Raw genomic sequence first — 20,160 nt, 5'->3', positions numbered from 1 at the left:
GACCCCACCAAGCTCTTCAGCCCGGAAAAATATGCCCGCCCACTGGAAGCAATGGCATTTTTCTTTTGTTCAAAAAGGCACAAAAATCGAAACATTCAACATATGTAGTTTAAAAATATTATTAAAACAGTAAATTGAAGCCGACATTCCGCCATATTTGCTGTTTTTAGTGTTTAGTAGCAAAGCTGCGCACGCCCAATGTGACGTATACGAGTGCTGACATTATCGGCACGGTGTCGTGCCGTGGGAGCCTTTGATATGCATGCGGAGCAAGCCCCCTCAATCCCTCGCAATCGAATTCTTCCACTTTGGAGGCAGGATTCAGAATTTTTCGTCTTTGCCTTCTGTCTTCGCCGACACTATATGCACGCGAGGCCATTCCGCTCGCTACTCAGTCATTGCGTCTTTGTGTCACCATGTAAACTGCCCCATAGTTATGTGGCAACTCTTTCATTGTGTCAGTGAGAGGCTGTTCTCAGCAGCGCGAGCGTCAAAGCAAATTAAAAAAAAACATTTTTCGGTACCGGATCGGTACTCTGTATCGGCAGATTCTCAATCAGGTGACTTGGACTCTAACTCGGGTGCAAAAATATGCGATCGGGACATCTCTAGTATTGATATGATACCGTTTAATCCAGACTAAGGAGATTTATCTGTGAATGATGAAGATTGATGTTTATAAAACGGATCCAGGAAGCCAAGTCTCTGCGCAATTGCTACTTTTATGAAGAAAAAAAAAAAGTTTACATAAATAAATCAGTTAAACAAAAACAATCACACGTCCTGTGATGGGACTATTGCGCATGCGCACATGGCAATGGCAATGTTCAAACGACATATTGTGCAGGCCTAGTTCGTAGAATTTGCAGGGTAAGAAAAAGGATGCAGAGTCAAGCTACCTAACTTTAAAATGTCAAGTCTGCACGCGTGCAAAACACAACTTTTATTGGCAGAAGTGTACAGTAATTGAGTGCACAGAAAACACTACCAATTAATATATTGTAAATGAGATGTTTTTTGTATTCAAGAATTTGTCTTTTAGATCTTTTTATGGCTAACATGGGTATTTTATGCTATTTCTAGTCATAATTTTAGTTCCCATACCCTTTGTTGGGTATTCATTACCTTTTCTTTTTTTTAATTTTTTTTTTTTAAGTCTTGTATTGTTAGTGATTCTGCCCCTAATTATTAACAATTAGGTCTATTTGTTTTTCAGCTAAAACTGATCGAGCCTTCAAGGAATTTTTAGATGCAAGGAATCCCACCAAGCAGCACTCCTCCACCCTGGAGTCCTATCTGATTAAACCAGTACAAAGAGTGCTCAAGTACCCCCTGCTGCTCAGGGAGCTGGTCTCCCTCACTGATGCCAACAGCGAAGAGCACTGCCACCTCACGGGTAGGCTTCTGCACTCAAATATATACAAATGCACTAAGCTGTTTTGGCAATTGCCATTCAGTTATTAAGAGTCCTCTCTGCTTATCCCGTATTAAGAGTTGAGCCCTTCTAAAACTTTGTTTTTTTTTTGGTGCCTTTGCAGAGGCACTCAGGGCCATGGAGAAGGTGGCCAGCCACATCAATGAGATGCAGAAAATCTACGAGGATTACGGAACAGTCTTTGATCAACTCGTTACTGAGCAGGCCAGCCACGATAGAGAGGTACACACATATTTTACAAGTCAAATCTTATAAGCTTCCCCAGTAGGAATGACTATTCCTTTTAAAAAAAAATTTAAAGTCAAATTAGATATTCCCTCACACACACATCACAAAACGGCTTTGCTACTTATGCCATCTTCTGTTCCTTCGCCTTATGGGTATTGAATACATTTACAGATTGATAGAATATTTAGTCTGCATTCAAAGTGAATGTGAAATATGGCCCATGATGCAGTAAAACCTGCGTATAAACAGTTATCAGTTATAGTCCCTCACTGCTTGTATCTACAACGCTGTTGTTTGTTATCTAATGGGGCTTTGCGTGTGTTTCACAGGTCACTGAAATCTCTATGGGAGAGTTTCTTCTGCATTCCACTGCAGTCTGGCTAAACCCACATCCATCATTGGGTCGCATGAGAAAAGACCCAGAGATGACCGTGTTTGGTATGTGTGTCTCATGGGCTACTGCAAATAAAATCGATTTACAAGCCACAATAGGTACATACAGGGCTTGGACAAAATAATAGAAACACATTTTGGCATCATAATCATTGAACATAATTGTTATGAATGGCATGAGGAACAATCTGATGTAGTTGAGCATCTTGTATGGCTGGCACAATCCCCAGACCTCAACATTATTGAGCATTTATGGTCAGTTTTAGAGATTCAATTAAGACGTCGATTTCAACCACCATCGTCTCTAAAAGAGTTATAGGGTATTCTAACTGAAGAACAAGTTGTATCAATACCTCGGAGAATTGAGGCTGTAATTGCCGCAAAAGGAGGACTTACACCATATTAACTCATTTGCTCCCAAAAACGTATAAATACGTTCTATTTTTAATTGTTTCAGTGTCCCAAAGACGTAAATACGTATTTTACATTTTTTTTCATAAAAGACATCTCTGGCTCCTGATTCAACTGAGCTCCAAAGCACAAAGCTGAAAACCAATTTTAAAGCAATAAAACTGTCCACTGAAGGGCAGTAGCGCATTTGGTAAGACCCGCAACCCGATTCAGCAGCAACGAACGGCCGAGCCGCACGGTCGGAGCGCCGGCGGAATGATGCCAGGCGGCGGACGACCAAGCAAAACAACTGAGAGGATGCCCGGGATGCCAGGGGCTGGACGACCGAGCAGAACGACCGGGACCACCAGTGCAGCAGGCTTGCTGAGCAGACCCCGCAAAGACTCAAAAAAAAAAAAATCCATCTTTATGAGACAGACAACGATGAGGGAAAAGTTTACCCGGCTGTCGCAGCGACAACAGCGTCATCTCGGCGACAACAGCCTCATCTCTCAATTAGTTATTTGTAAATAAATTGTTACTTTGCAATCAAAAGCTCTATTTGTCTTGTTCTTTATGATATTTTGTAGAAGGAAAACATTATTCAGATATTTAGGATGTAACTAAAGCAAAAAATAGCTGTGTTAAAGTCAAAGTTATGTTTGAAATGTATGCTTTCACAAAAAGCTCAATTTCTGTTTTTTTTTTCATCAGAAATTGGAAAATTGGTCAAACTAAGCTATTTTCTAATGCTGTTTTCTAAAGAATGGAAAAAGATACGAACTTACTTTTTTCCTGCTGAAAGAAGAGAGTCTATAGTCTTTCTTTTGGTGGGTTCCATGTTTATAAAGCAATAGAACAGAATTTTCTGTGGGCCTTGCAAAATTAGTCAAAATCCGGTAAAACGGCCGGGAGCGAAGGGCCTTGCTCTAATGATAATGGCTGGGAGTGAATGAGTTAGAGTAGTTGTAGTTGATTTTTCTAAGGTGTTTCCATTATTTTGTCCAACTACTGTAGATCAAAAGATTTAAAAAAGTTGCTGTGGAGTTTTGATGTACATACAGTTACGCAGTTAATTTATTGATTTAGGGATGTCCCTGATACGATCACGTGATCGTAAATCGGGTACAATCACGTCATTTTCAGAGAATCGGAATCGAGTAAAAATGATGTTTTTTTAAAATGTATTTTTTATTAATCAACTTACCTCATTGACTACCATTGACAGCGATAGACGTCCAATCCGTTCTGACCGGGAGGGTTCGCAGCGATCGCTCGATCCAGCCCCCCACTTAAATTCAGTCAATGCTAGCCTTCCCAGTTGAAATGGATTTGATCTCTCTAACTCAGTTGTTTTTAATCTTGCTAAAGGTAACGATCCCTACGGGTTTCACACATGCAATCACGGAACCCTTCGGAACTACCTGTAGATAATAATAATTTAGAAAATAATAATTCAAAACCAATATATCTCACCTAATATATAAGCTCAACTTTCTTATTTTGACAGCGTGTTTTTAAACAGGTCCAAATTCAGTCTGTTATACTTCTTCATACCAAATGTGAGTCAACCTTTCACTGAGCAAAACAGTTTCTCCTCCCATCAGATAGAGGATAAGTAGTTGAAAGAAATGGAATAAAGCATGTAAATCGGGGGCAAGCCAATCAAAAACCTTATATAACACGCCACTTTGCTTGGATTTAGTCAGCGTATGACGATAGGGCTCTGCTGGTCCTTTGCCGAACCCCTTAGACTTACTCATCGAACCCCTGGGGTTTGATCAAACCCAGGTTGAGAACCACTGTTCTAACTGTTAATGGTTGAGTAAGGGCTGCAATAATACTGTATATACATAATAAAATGTGCTGCTGCACAACAGATTTGAAAAAGAAAAAAAAATGGTCGGTGGGTTTGCTTCGTTGAAACCACTGCTGTACTAATAACCCTTTCATATGGCTTTACTGTTGGGATAGCTTTGTTCAAATTGGGGACCGTAAGACATTTGGATGTGCTTTTTTCTCTCCTTCTTATTATGTTTCTGAGGAATCAGATCAGCACTCTGTATCAGCAGATCTTCAAAATACGGTGATTCGGACATACCGTAATGCAAAACATATGATCCCTAGATTTTTCTGACGAGCTCTCTTGCATCGGATTTCATAAGATCACAAGGTTTTTGAAAACATGGATCATCAAACATGAAATACAAAAAAATGATATAATACAAAGAATTCTGTCAGTGGCGGGGGGGTGGGGGGTGGGGAGTAGCTCTTGGTTCAGCTTAAAGGTATATATTACTAATATTATTATTAAATTCTGTAATTTAGGCACTGCACATATAATTTCATGTGTTCATTAATGTAAAAATAGTCATATTGTATTGTCTAAATTGACACACTGGACTTAAACCTAAAACTATTCACTAATCCGAGCAAAACGACCGGAAGTACCCGATCTGCCATTGCTGAGATGTGCCGCACGCATCCAACAGCATAGTGTTGTTTTTGGCAGCCCCTTTAATTTCCGTCTATGTCAGTCTTTTGGATGATAATCTTAGTCATATTTTACTTATCTCAAAATGTGTTTGTCTTTGTCTAGTTTTAGTCGACGTTTACTAAACCTGTTTTCATCTGTAAAATAAAAAAAATACTCCAAAAATAATTAAGTAAAGGTTTCCTACCATTTCGAATGAAGATTGACAGATGAGCACATATTGCAGCGTCTACAAGGACATCAACAACTTGGTGATAATACACACTCAGCAGGAAAACATTACATTATTTTAAAAATATATATATCCCGACCGGCTACCATGCTACGAACTGTATGTAAGAAAAGGTCCGAGGGTTAAAGAGAATGCTAATGCTAACGCGAACGTAAATGCTTTGCTAAAACTACGAGTTACATTTAGTGTGTGATGAGCACACACTCAGCACAGACCTTTGAAGGCTAAAGCAACATTGTATATTCTCTCTGGCTAAGATAAGAAAACAAATCGTACTGTGTGTGCAAGCTGGAGTAACTGGAGATGACACTGGTGAGTCGGGTGGGTTGGGTGCAGCACGTCACGAGTGACACAACCAGACACTGCTCCGATGTAGGCTAACTACCCATTAAATGTCACACATTGTGGAGATGTGACGGAAACTATTGCACATTTTCTTCTTGTCAGATGAAAACTGGCATTTGTATCATTGTTTGAGTCTCCTAAAGCACGTTTTTATATCGTTATCGTCTCGTCATCGTCATGAAAATAGTGTTCGTTGACGTAATATTTTCGTTGTCATCTTTGATGAAAACAACACTGCAACAGCAGCTAATGTTGCTGTTTACATTGAGCGACGCTGGGCTGCTATAGGTGTGCACACACCCCAGTAATGGCGGATAAACACTATAGGACGACGTACAAAAAATTCTACTCGCATTAGTGAATAGTGTACATCCATCCTAATATATGTTGTTATATTGAAGACAAGAAAACCATACACATGGATGCTACCCTGCCATTTACATTGTTTAATCCATTTAAAAAACATGGGTTTGCTGTTGAATTACAGAGATTAATGCCCTGGAACAGATTCTCTTAGACTTCAAGCTTGCATCTAAAGTGCCACCGTGGGTTGTACCCCTTCATTCCACTTCCCCCATGAGGCATGCACACGCAGAAGTAAAGATGCTGAGATGTGTTTTTTTTTCTTGCCAGTCTTCAAGAAAGCAGTCATATTGGTCTACAGGGAAAACAACAAGCTGAAGAAAAAGATGGTGAGACGCCGCGCTTATGTGCTTTCACATGGCATTAATGATAACTTGGCATAAAAGTCACATTTCTCCTCTTGTTTTATGTGATCAGACCAACCCTCGTTCGGCGCTTTCTCACGGCGATCCAGACCCGTTCAAGTTCCGTTGGCTCATCCCTCTGTCTGCACTCCAGGTCCGACTGGGAAATACAGCTGGTAAGATTGTCATGGTACCTTTATTAATTAATACAAAAATAATTATACCACCAATGAATCTTCACTAATAAAGCCAACCAACACAAATAATATTTACCAGTACCAAAGGTATACTCTTCAAGAAATCATTCTAGGTTGGACATTAGCACTAAGCGTAGGCATGTAAAGTGAACGGATGGAGATGAATTTAAGGTTTGGAATTGGCTGGGAATGTAACATCGTTGGAATATTAATGTATTGAGTAAGGGTGTAACTGTACATGTATTTGTATTGAACAGTTTCGGTATGGGGTGCTCGGTTCGGAACGGAGGCGTACCGAACGAGTTTCTGACGTAATGTAACCCTTACTTTTCGAGGCTGTAAATCGATCGGGTTACAGTTTCTTTGCGTAGATTATATTTACTACGTCTTCTCTACTATAATGAGGACCAACACTGTAGGACAGTACATAACCCAGAAACGTCAACGGCGCGACAACGTGGCCGCCGCGAGAACACAGTGAAACGCGGGCGTTAAAGTCAATCAGCCAATGCACACCAGTCGCAGTGCGGCCGCGTGTTAGACTCGTCCCAGAAGCGGCTCAACGCGACGCACGCGAAAAGAACGGCAGAGTTTAATATTTGACGCGAGACGCGGCCCTCCTGCGTCAATACTACTAGCCAGGATCGGGCAGACCGGAAGTCACTCGTGTAAAAATACGGTGGAGCCGGTCGATTTTCAAATTAATATGCAATCGTAACCCACTTTTTGAGTCCATCAGATCTCTTGAGTGGTAGATCGGGGCACAGTTGACTTGTCTTGTCTGCTATTATAATAACCAACACGGTCCCGTGTTCAATACAAAACCCTCCTACCACAACAAAACAAGTAGGAACTAATATTCACATAGGAACTAAAGTTATACAACATAAAATATACAATATAAATGAATACTACATCACATTTGTAAAATATAAACACATAATAAAATAAATAATAGCCAATTTAAATAAGATAAATTTAAATGAGCTAAAACCCCTGTAATTAAATTATAAGAATAATACACAGATCCTGCTTACACAATTAAATTGATTAATTTCTGTGTGGCGCTTTAACTTGAGAAAATCCACCAATAAAGTTTTTGAAAACCGTTCATAAGAAAAAAAAAAGATTCATTAAGGCATTTCATTTGTAAAATACATGTTAAAATCTTTGCCATGGGGATTGCTTTTCTTTTAGCACAGGACTTCTTTTTTCTTCTTTCTTTCAGAAAGAAAGCTGACCAATACGCAGGGTCTGAAAGGCAACTTGTTGTAGGATTATTATCTTAAAATACCAGCTACTTTTTGAGCAGAATTCTAGCTTTGTATAGGTTAATATTCCTATTGTTGAAAGCACAAAAGTGTTTAATAAACAACTAGCACATTAATTATTTTGCATTTTGTTTTCTTACTGTACCGAAAATGAACCGAACCGTGACCTCAAAACCGAGGTACGTACCGAACCGAGATTTTTGTGTACCGTTATACCCCTAGTATTGAGTGATCACAGAAGTTGCTTCACTACTCAAAAAATATTTAATGTGGAAAACCGCGATATTGTAAACATGCTCCTAAGAAATGTAAAACTTGTAATTCGCTACTTGCAACGCTGCTACTGCTAATCACTCACAAAGAAAATCCAGCAATTCTTTGTTCTTTTTCTCTTCTTTTCCCATAACACACCCTTAAGCTCATTCTCCTCGGCCACACACACACGTTTTCTAACATCTCTCTTCAGCTTCGGCTAAAATGATAAACCCTTTTAAGACTGCTGGATTAAACCTCTGCTTTCTCGCAGGACCGGGCACAGAAAGCAGCTGCATCTGGGAGCTGATTCACTCCAGGTCTGAAGTGGAAGGCAGACCGCAGACAGTCTTCCAGCTGTGTAGCAGGTCAGACAATTAGCTGCTACATATTTACTTTGCCCTCGTGTTTCCCCAAACCGTATTAATTAGTAATCATTCGTTGCCATTGACAGCGATAGACGTCAAATTCATTTTGATTTGACAGGGCTGAGCATGTTACCATGTCATTGATTTGCATTGAATTATGACTGCCAGTCCCCGCAGTCAAAATGATTGGTGATCTATTACGGTCAATGATTAACCTTAGGTTCGTATTTTATATTGGACATCTTAACTAATCTAGTACCATATACTTACTGTGCTTTAACAGTTGGACATAAATGGACACCATGGAGCACTCTGGGGAAAAAAAAAACTTGTTATATTACATAAAAATCATAATGGTTGTAAATGTGGTATAAATTAGAGGTCGACCGATATGGGACTTTTAAATGCCGATATCTAACAAAAATTTCAGCCGATTTCCGATATCCAGAACAGATTCTGAATGCCGATATTTGAGGTTGACATACTTTTTTCTAAGCATGTGGATTATGGAAGGCAAATTAAAAAAATATTGCTTTTAACAGTTTCAAATTTACAATGATGACCTGAGACTTAGATAGTTAATTCGGTGTGGTGCTACCAAACCAACGAATGCAGCACTTCTTTTTATGATTATACACACTCAGCAAGAACAGTATATTATTCTCAAATAATTAAAACCACCAGGATGCCACGAGATGAAAAAAAGTTTAAGAGGTTGCTCGCCATTCTAAAGCTAATACTAACATGAATGCTATGCTAATGCTACAAGTTACATTTACAGTGTAAGGATCACTCAGTGAACACTTTATAATGCTAAAGCAACATTGCATATTCTCTCATACAAGATTAAAAAAAAAAATCTTACAGTGGTTACAAAACAGGCAAGCCTGAAGCTTCCTGTTGCAGCCTGCCTAAAGCTGCGGCAGGGTCGTTCCATGATCCTACTGTCAGTTAGAGGCAGCCACAGTTGCCCACACAGATGCCTGATCAAAATTATTTTTATCGGCTTATTCTTATATCAGTCGTAAATCACCAATTTAATTACAATATGGTACTGTACTGATTCTTTAAACTCTGATACGATATTTACCGATATCACAGTCTGCCATGATTTAATTTTGACTCGACTCAAGGGCCTCCAATCGATTTAGTACGGTGTTATGTAGGGAAGTGACCGCAAATTCGGAACAATTTTTGTTGTTGTTGTTGTGAACTTCAGTTCCAAACAAATGTACGTTGAGATCTCAGTTAGCTTAACAATTGGAAGCGTCAGACACATTTTTCAAGTGTCCCAAACTTCCAAGAAAGCGCATTTGTCAAGGTTTCATCAGCCGTGACGTGTTGCTATGACAATGCGAAATGACTAAATGTCTTGAGCCTCCGGGGTTGTACAACCAATGCCATGGCAAAGGGAATTAATTGGAGAACAATTAAATAAAATAATAATAATTAAGGGTGTAACTAGGGTTGTTCCGATCATGTTTTTTTGCTCCCGATCCGATCCCGATCGTCTTTAGTTTGAGTATCTGCTGATCCCGATATTTCCCTATCCGATTGCTTTTTTTGCTCCCGATTCAATTCCAATCATTCCCGATAATTTTTCCCGATCATATACATTTTGGCAGTGCATTAAGAAAAAAATGAATAAAACTCGGACGAATATATACATTCAACATGCAGTACATAAGTACTGTATTTGTTTATTATGACAATAAATCCTCAAGATGGCATTTACATTATTAACATTCTTTCTGTGAGAGGGATCCACGGATAGAAAGACTTGTGACTTTGTATATTGTGACTAAATATTGCCATCTAGTGTATTTGTTGAGCTTTCAGTAAATGATACTGTAGCCATGCCCCAATACATGATGGGAAGTGGAACCATGACTGTGAGTAGTGCTACCAGTTGATATATCTTCTCTGCGTTGGGAAATAAAATAAGGTGTTAAGAAAAAGATCAATTGCTACCTTGCTTCCCCACATTGCGTCCCATAATATTGCTAATCGTAGGGAGAGGGATTGTAAGGCTTTAGCCAATTATAAAAAGGCTCCAAAGGCTGCCAAAATTCACACTACTCATTTTACGCTGCCTTTTATCTCTCTATATAGGTAAAATGGCGCCAATACAGAATGAGCGCGACAATGCGTGTGTGGGTCATGCAACGCATGCACTAATTGTGTTAAATATTTTAACGTGATACATTTTTTAAAAAACTTATTACAGCCGTTATCGGGATAAATTTGATAACCCTACCTTAAGCCTAAACTAAAGACTCTGGATGAGTGTAACATATTATGTCTGTAACATTAAATACAATTAGAAAACGATTTAATTAAAATATATATATATATATATATATATATATATATATATTAAAAAAAGGCATGGCTGATATTTTTTTGCCGATTCCGATACTTTGAAAATGCCGTGATCCCGATCGATCGGGACATCTCTAGGTGTAACGGTACACAAAAATCTCTTCGGTACGTACCTCGGTTTTGAGGTCACGGTTCGGTTCATTTTCGGTACAGTAAGAAAACAAAATGCAAAATATAAATGTGCTAGTTGTTTATTACACACTTTTGTGCTTTCAACAATAAGGACATTAGCCTATACAAAGCTAGAATTCTGCTCAAAAATAGAAAATACAATATTCTGAAATGTAGATATTTTGAAAAACAAAAATAAATAACAATGGCTCAGACTTTTTCCTTAAAAAATATCTGATGTGCTACATTTAACAGTTGCAACACTGAACAGTTTCAAGTTCCTCATATTAACTTTATGACCACGGCCTCGAAAAGTAAGGGTTACATAACACTACGTCAGAAACTCATTCGGTTCGGCTCCGTTCCGAACCGAGCACCCCGTACCGAAACGGTTCAATACAAATACATGTACCGTTACACCCCTAATAATAATTTTTTTATCAATGAAGTAAAAAATGAATTATATCCATGTGTATTTTTCGGCCTTTCGGTTTTGGTTTTTCGGCCAAGAAATTTGCTTTCGGTACAACCCTAGTATTATGCACACGTTTAAACACCTAGAGCAAAGGAAATTTGGTCGTTTTGACAATTTTGTTACTGAAACGTTTTAGAAATTTGAATTGAAAACCACTCTTTCACAAAAGTGACTAATATTTTGCTTTTCAATCGATCAACCGTTGCGTAACAATACTTTTTTCCAGATTTATGTATTGGTAAAACTGTGAGTGTAAATCAACCACTTTCACGACGATACGATATTAATCATCTTTGGACAATGTTACAATATTGGCCACTATTACAATGTCTGGCACACTTCGATTCGATACAAGAGCCTTTGATTGATGTATCAATACAGTTTGATGTTACACCCTTCAAAATATGGGATCCCAATTATTCAGTCAGATTGGTGGATCAATCTCATTCAAGTGCACTAACAATGAGTGTTTAAATTGAAATACAATTTACGGTTGCTTTATTTTTTCCTTAAGATGTTTAACAGCATAACATAACTGTTTGTGTGGCGGTGAGAGCGAAGCTTGCGATCAAGATGGAAAGTCCCTTAATGCACTGAGAAATTGGGATCAGGCTGAATGAATGTCATTGCTCCTTTCTCTGGGGACACACTGGAACTGTGGCAGCAATCCTCTTAATCTACATTTAGACTCTGAAATCATTTGGCCGTATGCTCAAGCCTCTCAAGCGTCTCTATCCTCCGCAGCGAGCCCGAGAGCAAGGTGAACGTCATCAAGGTGATCCGCTCCATCCTCAGGGAGAACGCCAGGAGGAACACGAAAGGCGAGGCCACTTTGGAGCGTGGCTGTAAGGAACGCCTGGCAGCCATGCGCACCGCTGCGCCCTCCGCCAAGATGGGTGAGAGGCACAAACGCTGTTTCCTTTTGAGTTTGTCACTTGTAGACATCTAATCCATTTAAACCGTGAGGCCGGCAGAGAATGACCATTTGTTCATTCACTGCCAGCTTCCCATTTCTTTGGCCGTCAACTGCAGCCAGTGTGTTAATATCAGTACGTTCCTCCCTCCCTCTTTTTTTACAAGCTTCATAAAAGGTTATATGAGTATCATTTTAATTTTGTGCTGTGTTCAACGTGCAAAAAGTGTAATTAATATAAAAGAGAAGTACTGGCTGCTATTTTTTAAATACAGATTTCCTGAAAATGTTGAATAAAAATGGGACTAGGAGAGGGTACCTCACGATAAGATACGATTTGCGATACAAAGCTCACGATACCGATGATCTGATGATATGGCGATACAACGATTATCGATATATTTGTAGAATATCCTACTGACCAACAACTAATAAACAGAAAAACAAGCTTCTGCTGTGAATTGGAATGATTTTATCACTAGTAGACGTCCAATCCATTTGAACTGGGAGGGTGGCAACGGATTGAACGTCTATGGCTGTCAGTGGCAGCCAATGCCAGGCAATGAGGTAATTTTGGGCCATTTAAGGTCATTTACCCGTTGATCTTCAGTTACTTCCTGTTCATTTTGGGGTATTTTATGGGTCACTTTCTATTGATTTTGAGTTACAGAACAGTAAGTGACCTGGGAATCACCCAAATGAATAGGCAGTGACTCAAACTGAACAGGAAGTGACCTACAGTGCCCTCCATAATTATTGGCACCCCTGAAAAAGATGGTTTTTTTTACCTTTTAATATATATATTAGGGCTGTCAAACGATTAAAATTTTTAATCGAGTTAATTACAGCTTAAAAATTAATTAATCGCAATTAATCGCAATTAATCGCAATTCAAACCATCTATAAAATATGTCATATTTTTCTGTAAATTATTGTTGGAATGGAAAGAGAAGACACAAGATGGATATATACATTCAACATACAGTCCATAAGGACTGTATTTGTTTATTATAATAGTAAATCAACAAGTTGGCATTAACATTATTAACATTCTGTTAAAGCGATCCATGGATAGAAAGACTTGTAGTTCTTAAAAGAAAAATGTTAGTACAAGTTATAAGAATTTTATATTAAAACCCCTCTTAATGTTTTCATTTTAATAAAATTTGTAAAATTTTCAATCAAAAATAAACTAGTAGTCCGCCATTGTTGATGTCAGTAATTACTTACACAATGCTATGGGTGCTGAAGCCTATAAAATCAGTCGCACCCAAGCGCCAGCAGAGGGCGGCAAAACTCCATAAAACACAACAAGTCAGAGTTTCACTGTACTGTCATTTAAATCTCTCTGAGTGGGGCATCTGCGTTAATTGCGTCAAATATTTTAACGTGATTAATTTAAAAAATTAATTAACGCCCGTTAACGCGATAATTTTGCAGCCCTAATATATATATATATATATATATATATATATATATATATATATATATATATATATATATATATATATATACTTTTTTTTTTTTTTTTTTTTTTTTTTTTTTTCAAATAATATGGGACCTTAATGGAAAAAGAGAAAAATCCAACCTTCAATACAAGTGCATTCATTCAGTGGGGAAAAAATCCCACATAAAGAAAAAATTATTTGACATCAAATAATGTGTGTCACAATTATTAGCACCCCTGGTGTTAATACTTTGTACAACCCCCTTTTGCCAACAAAACAAGGTCTGGGGACTGAGATGGCCATGGGAGGAGCTTGATTTTGTGTCTGGTGAACCATCATTTCTGTGGAGATTTGGCCATATGTTTAGGGTCATTGTGACCCAGTGACGACCCATCTTCACCTTTCGGGCAGAGGGCAACAGATTTTGATTTAAATTGTCCTGGTATTTCAAAGCATTCATGATGCCATGCACCCTAACAAGGTTCCCAGGGCCTTTAGAAGCGAAACAGCCCCACAGCATCACTGACACACCCCCATACTTCACAGTGGGTATGAGCATGCGCATCTTTCGTGGCACGCCAGACCCACTTAAGAGTGTTTGTTGCCAAACAGCTCAATCTTGGTCTCATCTGACCAAAGCACATGGTCCAAGTTGAAGCCTGGGACCGCGTGTATCTTTGTGTGAGCCCAAAAAAATATATATTAGAAGCGGGGAAAAAACCATCTTTTTCAGGGGTGCCAATAATTATGGAGAGCACTGTATGAATGCCCTAAAATGAACTGCAAGTGACTTGTAAATGCCCTGAAAACCCTCAGTCTAAAAGGATTGGGCGTCGTGCACCGTTAATGCAGCCTTTGAGTTAACTGAGACACTATTATGGTGGAAGATTTTGGTAGCAACTTGTTGGTTCCTTTTTATTTATTTATTCATTTTTAGACATTGACACCTTTTTAAAATGATATCTTGATTCTTGGCAGGAGAATATCGATAACCTTTTGGGATACAAAGTATCACGATATATCACCATTTCAATATTTTGTCACACCCCTAAATGGGGCCATTTGAAGAATGATAATTACCCTCCATCCAACAAAACTTGGCTTGTTACTGCAAGCCAATATAAGGCAATTATTTAAATTTTTAAATTAGGGACAGCTCTCTGTCCCTAAAGTATAGTAAAAAAAAATATTTAAAAAGTATAAAGTATAGTAAAAAAAATATTTATAAGCTGGCAGAAGGAACTTGTGTTTTACAGTGGATAATAATCAAAGAATCACCAACCAAAAAACATACAATATGAATTATATATCATCAGTCAAAGAGACAGAGAGCAGCAGTAAATGTGTCAATAATAAATCCTTATATTATGACCCTATGCATTTTCTAGTGATATAAATGTGGTACCAGATTATTTATTTCCTGGAAGAGATTCCATTGAGAAACATGCAGGAAGAAGCGCATATTCTTGGTTGCCATCTATTTTGGGCCTGCAGGTCATTTGCTTTTATGTGTGAAGTGTGAAATGTACCTTAGCCAGATCATATCTTCACTTTTGAGGTCATCAAAAGACTGGAGGGCTGTGAGCGGCATGTGCTTTGCCAGATAAGAGGGCCACGTATAACTTGCGTGTCCATCTCCATTCCAGGCTCCTGCAGGCCTTCCCGGTTGTGTCGGCAGCCCCTCGGAGACCCCCCCGTCCAGTCCTGGAATCTCAAGTGCGGACCCGACTCAGACGAAGGCAGCCTGAGCAGCGGCACCCACAGTCTATCCAGTGCTCCACCTGTCACAGAAAGCTCGACTCAATCGCCGCCGGGAAGTTACTCCGTGAAGGAGTCAGACATCCTCAGCGACGAGGACGACGACGGCTTTAGCGAGACCGGCGCCGCCAAGAGGGAAGGGCTCGACGCTCGCTTCTTCCAGTTAAAAATTTGCGAGGAGCCCGTGCTGACTTACGAGCCTGCCGCCCGCGTTCAACCAGAGGGGGACGCCACCGAGGCCCCAGTCGGACTTGCGAGAGACCAACCGAGTGCGGCGAAGAGGAAAAGCGGGAGTCTGCGGAGAAGCCGGGGGGCGCTTGTGTGCATGAAGGAGCAAAGCCGCTCATTGGACACCCACAACGATGCGTCATCACCGCCGCCGGGCGTGTTGGACCTCAATGCGCTTCTGGAGAGAGAGTTTAGCGTCCAAAGTCTGACCTCGGTGGTCAATGAGGACTGTTTCTATGACACGGCCCTGGAGAGACCCCCGAGAGCACGAGACTATAACCCTAGTTAGCGCTTACACCCACTCAGGTGAAAAGTGTGAGGTAAGCTGATTGCTTTACAGACCCCTGAGGCAGGAGTGGGGCCGAACAACCAACGAGTGCGTTTGAGCATGTCTGCCATGACATTGGTAATGTAGTGCAGGGAGCCAACCCCGTTGTCGTAATTCGACATTCAAGTACACAATAATGTTGCTTTGGTGCCATCTGGTGATATGTAAAAGCATTTATTTTTTTAAGTTTAGCTCGTTAATGACTCTCAAAATCACTTTACTTAACTTTATTTGGTGTACTAAGAACCTTGCGAATTACACAAATCTGAAATGATAAAAAAAATAAATACCAACTTCAAACCCAAATGGCCAGCTGCGTATTTCTAAATTTTGTCTTTCAGACGCACCTTTGCCAGGCACTCGACCATCATAACACCTATATGTTGAATTTAACCCATTCAGGGACAGTGGTCACAGCAGTGGACATTCTATTCAAAAGTTCAAATCATTATCTTAACCCATTCACTGCCAGCCAGGTCACAGAGTATGTGTTGTGGTAGTTAGTAAAAGAGGGAAATTAATATTGACAACACCCAATGCTTCCAATTAAAATAGATTTGATGTCTATTGCTTTCAGTGGCAGCCAAAAAGTTGAACACAAGCTATGTGAAGTCATGAAATTTATAAACAAAAATATATATATATTCCCATAGCAAAATACACATGGGTCACTGATTTGATTTTTTTTTTTTTTAATTAGAATTTGTTTTTATTTTTTGAATTTTATTTGTATTTTTTATTTAAAAAAATGTTTTTTTTTTTTTTTTTAACTTATTACTGTTTAAATTTTTTTTTTTTTTTTTTCTAAAAATGCTTAGATTAATTCATTTATTTAAATTATATAATTGTTATTCCCCAATGCAAAACACATGCGGGCATCACTAATACTACATTTGGATGGCAAACGGCAGTCCCAAAATATTGTCCCATAGGCTGCAATTGGCCTCTGGGCCAGATGTTTCAGACCACTGTCCTATATAAATATAATTTTTTTAAAAAGTTATGGGGGAAAAAAAATCATAATTTGTGCATCTAAGGGTTAAAATCAGTATTGGTGACGATCAATATTTGACTGTATGATCCCACCATTTTTTTTCCTCCAGGGTACAAGCCCTGCTGCAAATAACAATTTTGAGTTACTGGTTTGCAATTGCCTGCCTGGAAAAGCCACAACATCCGTTATAAATAGTAATTGCCATATCCAAAAATTATTCTCCTCACTTCAACACAGTTTTCCTTGGCAACACGAAGCCACAAAATGGCACCAAAGCACAAAATAAATAAATAAATAAACAAATAAAAATAACGTCACAGCAGTTTTGGAAACCAATTCAAAAGGAAAGAAAAATATTTTTTCAGTAGATTTAACAAACAAATCAATTTAAAGAGAAACAAATTGTTTGCTCTAGGGGTCCACATACACTAACAGGGTGGTCAGATGCAGCCCTCAATTGTGCCTTGACTTTGACATCCTTGGTTAGAAACTTTTTTTGAAACTTGTGTCCGGGACCATTCAAATAGGCTTTGGCAAAATGTAGACACAATTTTGTGTCTTTTTCATTATGGGCGAGCCCTGATCAAACCTTACAGGAACTGAAATTTCCCACAAATGCTCATAAATGTAGAATAATACACCATCGACCTTGAAAATATTTGGGACATGTGGCCTAAATTACAGTAGATTTTAGATCTTAAGGGCTGCAATTTCTCATCAGTTCTTTGCTGATTGGCAAGTTATCTTGTCAAACTTTGAGTCTTGAGCATTACTATCCATTAGTCCTAAGAGTTGAGGGAGGACAGGACAGGGGAGACACAGCAACAGTAATAAACCGCATCCTTTGTTGAGTGGCTTGTTTTTGTTTGTTCTCAACACTATGCATCAACAGAGCTAATAAGCAAACGCTGGCAACAGCAGTGAACATGTGGCGTCCAAGGGCAACTTGGGGCAATGATATGCTTCCACGGTAATCAACAATATGACCCCACCAGATGTGAACAACCACACATGCAAAAATAGGCCAAACTCTTCATGTGTGACTTGGTTTTCTTTAACAAAGACTGACTGAATTTATTTTGCACGAAATTGGCGATTTAAAAGAAATTGGAGTTGGGGACATGTAAAAAATGACACTTTTTTGTCACCTTTAAAAATAGCTGACGGAGACACATTTAAAAGGAGACTGGATGACAGGAAACGATAAAAGTAGATTTAAAAAGAAGGAAATGTTGGAGCTTTGATATATTTGGGACACACACACACACAGTGCCCCAACTCATGGTCACGTCGACTGAAAGCAAAAGATCCGAAGACCTGCTGCAGTCAATTTTTTTTTTCCCTTTTGGTCTTCTATATTTTATGCACTAAAGTACACTGTCTGCCTATATGATTGAACTTTTTTTTCTGTACAGGTTTTAATTTTATTATTGCAGGTTCTATTTATTATTTTAATGTAGATTGAGTTTGTATAAAGTCTGTTTGGGTTTACGATTTCAAGCGTTTATAATTGAATTCACTTGCAAATAAAAGAAAATTAAAAAAGAAAGGCAGGTTTCTCATATTCTGCATAGCCTTTGGGATTGATTGCTTTTGTGTGCGGAGGAAGTATTGTTTAAAAGAAGGCTGCTTAAAGGATTCTGGATAGCAATAATTTTTGAAAACGTCATTTGTTTGTCTTTTGTACATGCTATTTTCTATTTTCTTTTTCTACTTGAAACTGTACATCTTAGATACGAGGCAGGAATACATTGGCAACCAAGTGCTATTGTTTTTGTAAAGCAACATGGAGTTGAGATCCTATTCTAGAGCAAACCACTAAAGACAGTCCATTCTTACTATGCCTTCGATGCTAGCATACCAATGAATGTGAATTCCTCCTCCTGATGGAATTGTTTTTGAAATAAAACTTTTATCTGTGAATGCTGCCTGGAGAACAGTGCTGTCTTTGCTTCCAAGTGGGTGTGTATACTACATTAACTACATTGACAGGTGAAGCAATTCTGAGAAAATCGCTTTCATTTTTGCTTTTAGTCCCTTTGGCAACAGCTCCCCTAAGACAACAGCTGTCATAACTTGCATAATTCTCCAACTGCAAGAGTGGGGTATCCAGCAGAGAGAAACAAATTTGACAGCAAATTTCAAGCTTGATTTGGCTAATCATCTATCTTTGTATCTATCCATCCACAAGTCAATTTACTCAAAGCACTTTATTGAAAAGTAAATGGGCTTACACTTTTATAGTGCTTTTACACTTTCCGCATTCACCTGCTGAAATTGCGGTGTCAGGAGCAACACTTTTACAGGGTCACCGGGGCAAGGAATTGAACTTACATCCATTTAGGTTGAGAAACAACTACTCTTCCATGAATACACATGGTGTTGCAGTGACTTATTGGCCAGCAAATCCCCCTGACCTGAACCCCATAGAAAATCTATACGTTGCCACCAAGAGGAGGGCTAGATACACCAGATACGACAATGCAGATGACCTGAGGGCTTCTATCGTAGCTACCTGGAAATCCATTACTTTAATGCAGTCAGTCATGCAAAAGGAGGCCCAACCAAGTATTGACCGCATAGACATATTCACGATTGATTTTTGTGCATAAACACTTAAGACATTGGTCCTAGGTAGTGATGAAAATTTGAAACTGAATCTTCGAAATGTGCTCCGGACCGATGTATTTATATTGAACCACTGCTCCGGAGCTTGCTTCAAGTCACGTGACATATGAAACACCCCTATCGGTTCATAATCCAATCAGATAGGTCAGACACTGGCTGTCTCGATTCTAACAAGTGACTGGCTGAGGCAATATAAAATTGTGCAGGGATGCCACCAAGTACACCTTAGCATAGCCTTAGCTTTTTTATCAACGCGACTGAAAATGACATTCTCCTGTTTCAACAAGCTATCCTTTACCACCAACCGTCTTTCTTATATATTAGGGTGACCAAACGTCCTCTTTTGCCCGGACAAGTCCTACTTTCACGTAGTATCCTCGTCGTCCGGGCGGGTTTTATAAATTCATTAAAATGTCCGGTTTTTGATTTTTCACGGGACCAATTTGAAGAGAATCCCTCTGGCTGCTTGGTGGCAGCAGTTGACATGGCTCCTACTAGAAGGTAGGGAAGGAGTAGTTCTTGTTTTTGTTGGCAGTTTACCCCTATCATGAGGCAATACCGCCATCTATTGTGTTCATAATTT

The 20,160-nt window shown here is 39.0% G+C and overlaps 1 protein-coding gene across 8 annotated transcripts in view; it reads left to right on the top strand.

Annotated features, from left to right (window-relative positions):
- tiam2a (TIAM Rac1 associated GEF 2a) overlaps window positions 1–18,969 on the top strand; it is a 216,878-nt gene extending 197,909 nt beyond the window's left edge. For all 8 annotated transcript variants that reach the window (XM_057859457.1, XM_057859452.1, XM_057859454.1 and 5 more), the window contains 8 exons: window positions 1,217–1,396; window positions 1,539–1,657; window positions 1,993–2,101; window positions 6,151–6,209; window positions 6,298–6,400; window positions 8,219–8,312; window positions 12,025–12,176; window positions 15,288–18,969. In XM_057859457.1, the coding sequence (XP_057715440.1) occupies window positions 1,217–1,396; window positions 1,539–1,657; window positions 1,993–2,101; window positions 6,151–6,209; window positions 6,298–6,400; window positions 8,219–8,312; window positions 12,025–12,176; window positions 15,288–15,916 (1,445 nt within the window). In that variant the 3' untranslated portion in view covers window positions 15,917–18,969. The remainder of the gene's footprint in view (window positions 1–1,216; window positions 1,397–1,538; window positions 1,658–1,992; window positions 2,102–6,150; window positions 6,210–6,297; window positions 6,401–8,218; window positions 8,313–12,024; window positions 12,177–15,287) is intronic.
- Window positions 18,970–20,160: the final 1,191 nt, after the last annotated feature.

The sequence above is a fragment of the Corythoichthys intestinalis genome, chromosome 15 (assembly GCF_030265065.1).
Source record: "Corythoichthys intestinalis isolate RoL2023-P3 chromosome 15, ASM3026506v1, whole genome shotgun sequence".
Classification (NCBI taxonomy): Eukaryota; Metazoa; Chordata; class Actinopteri; order Syngnathiformes; family Syngnathidae; genus Corythoichthys; species Corythoichthys intestinalis.
The sequence above is the reverse complement of the archived record's forward strand: the minus strand, read 5'-3'. Positions and strand labels throughout refer to the sequence as shown.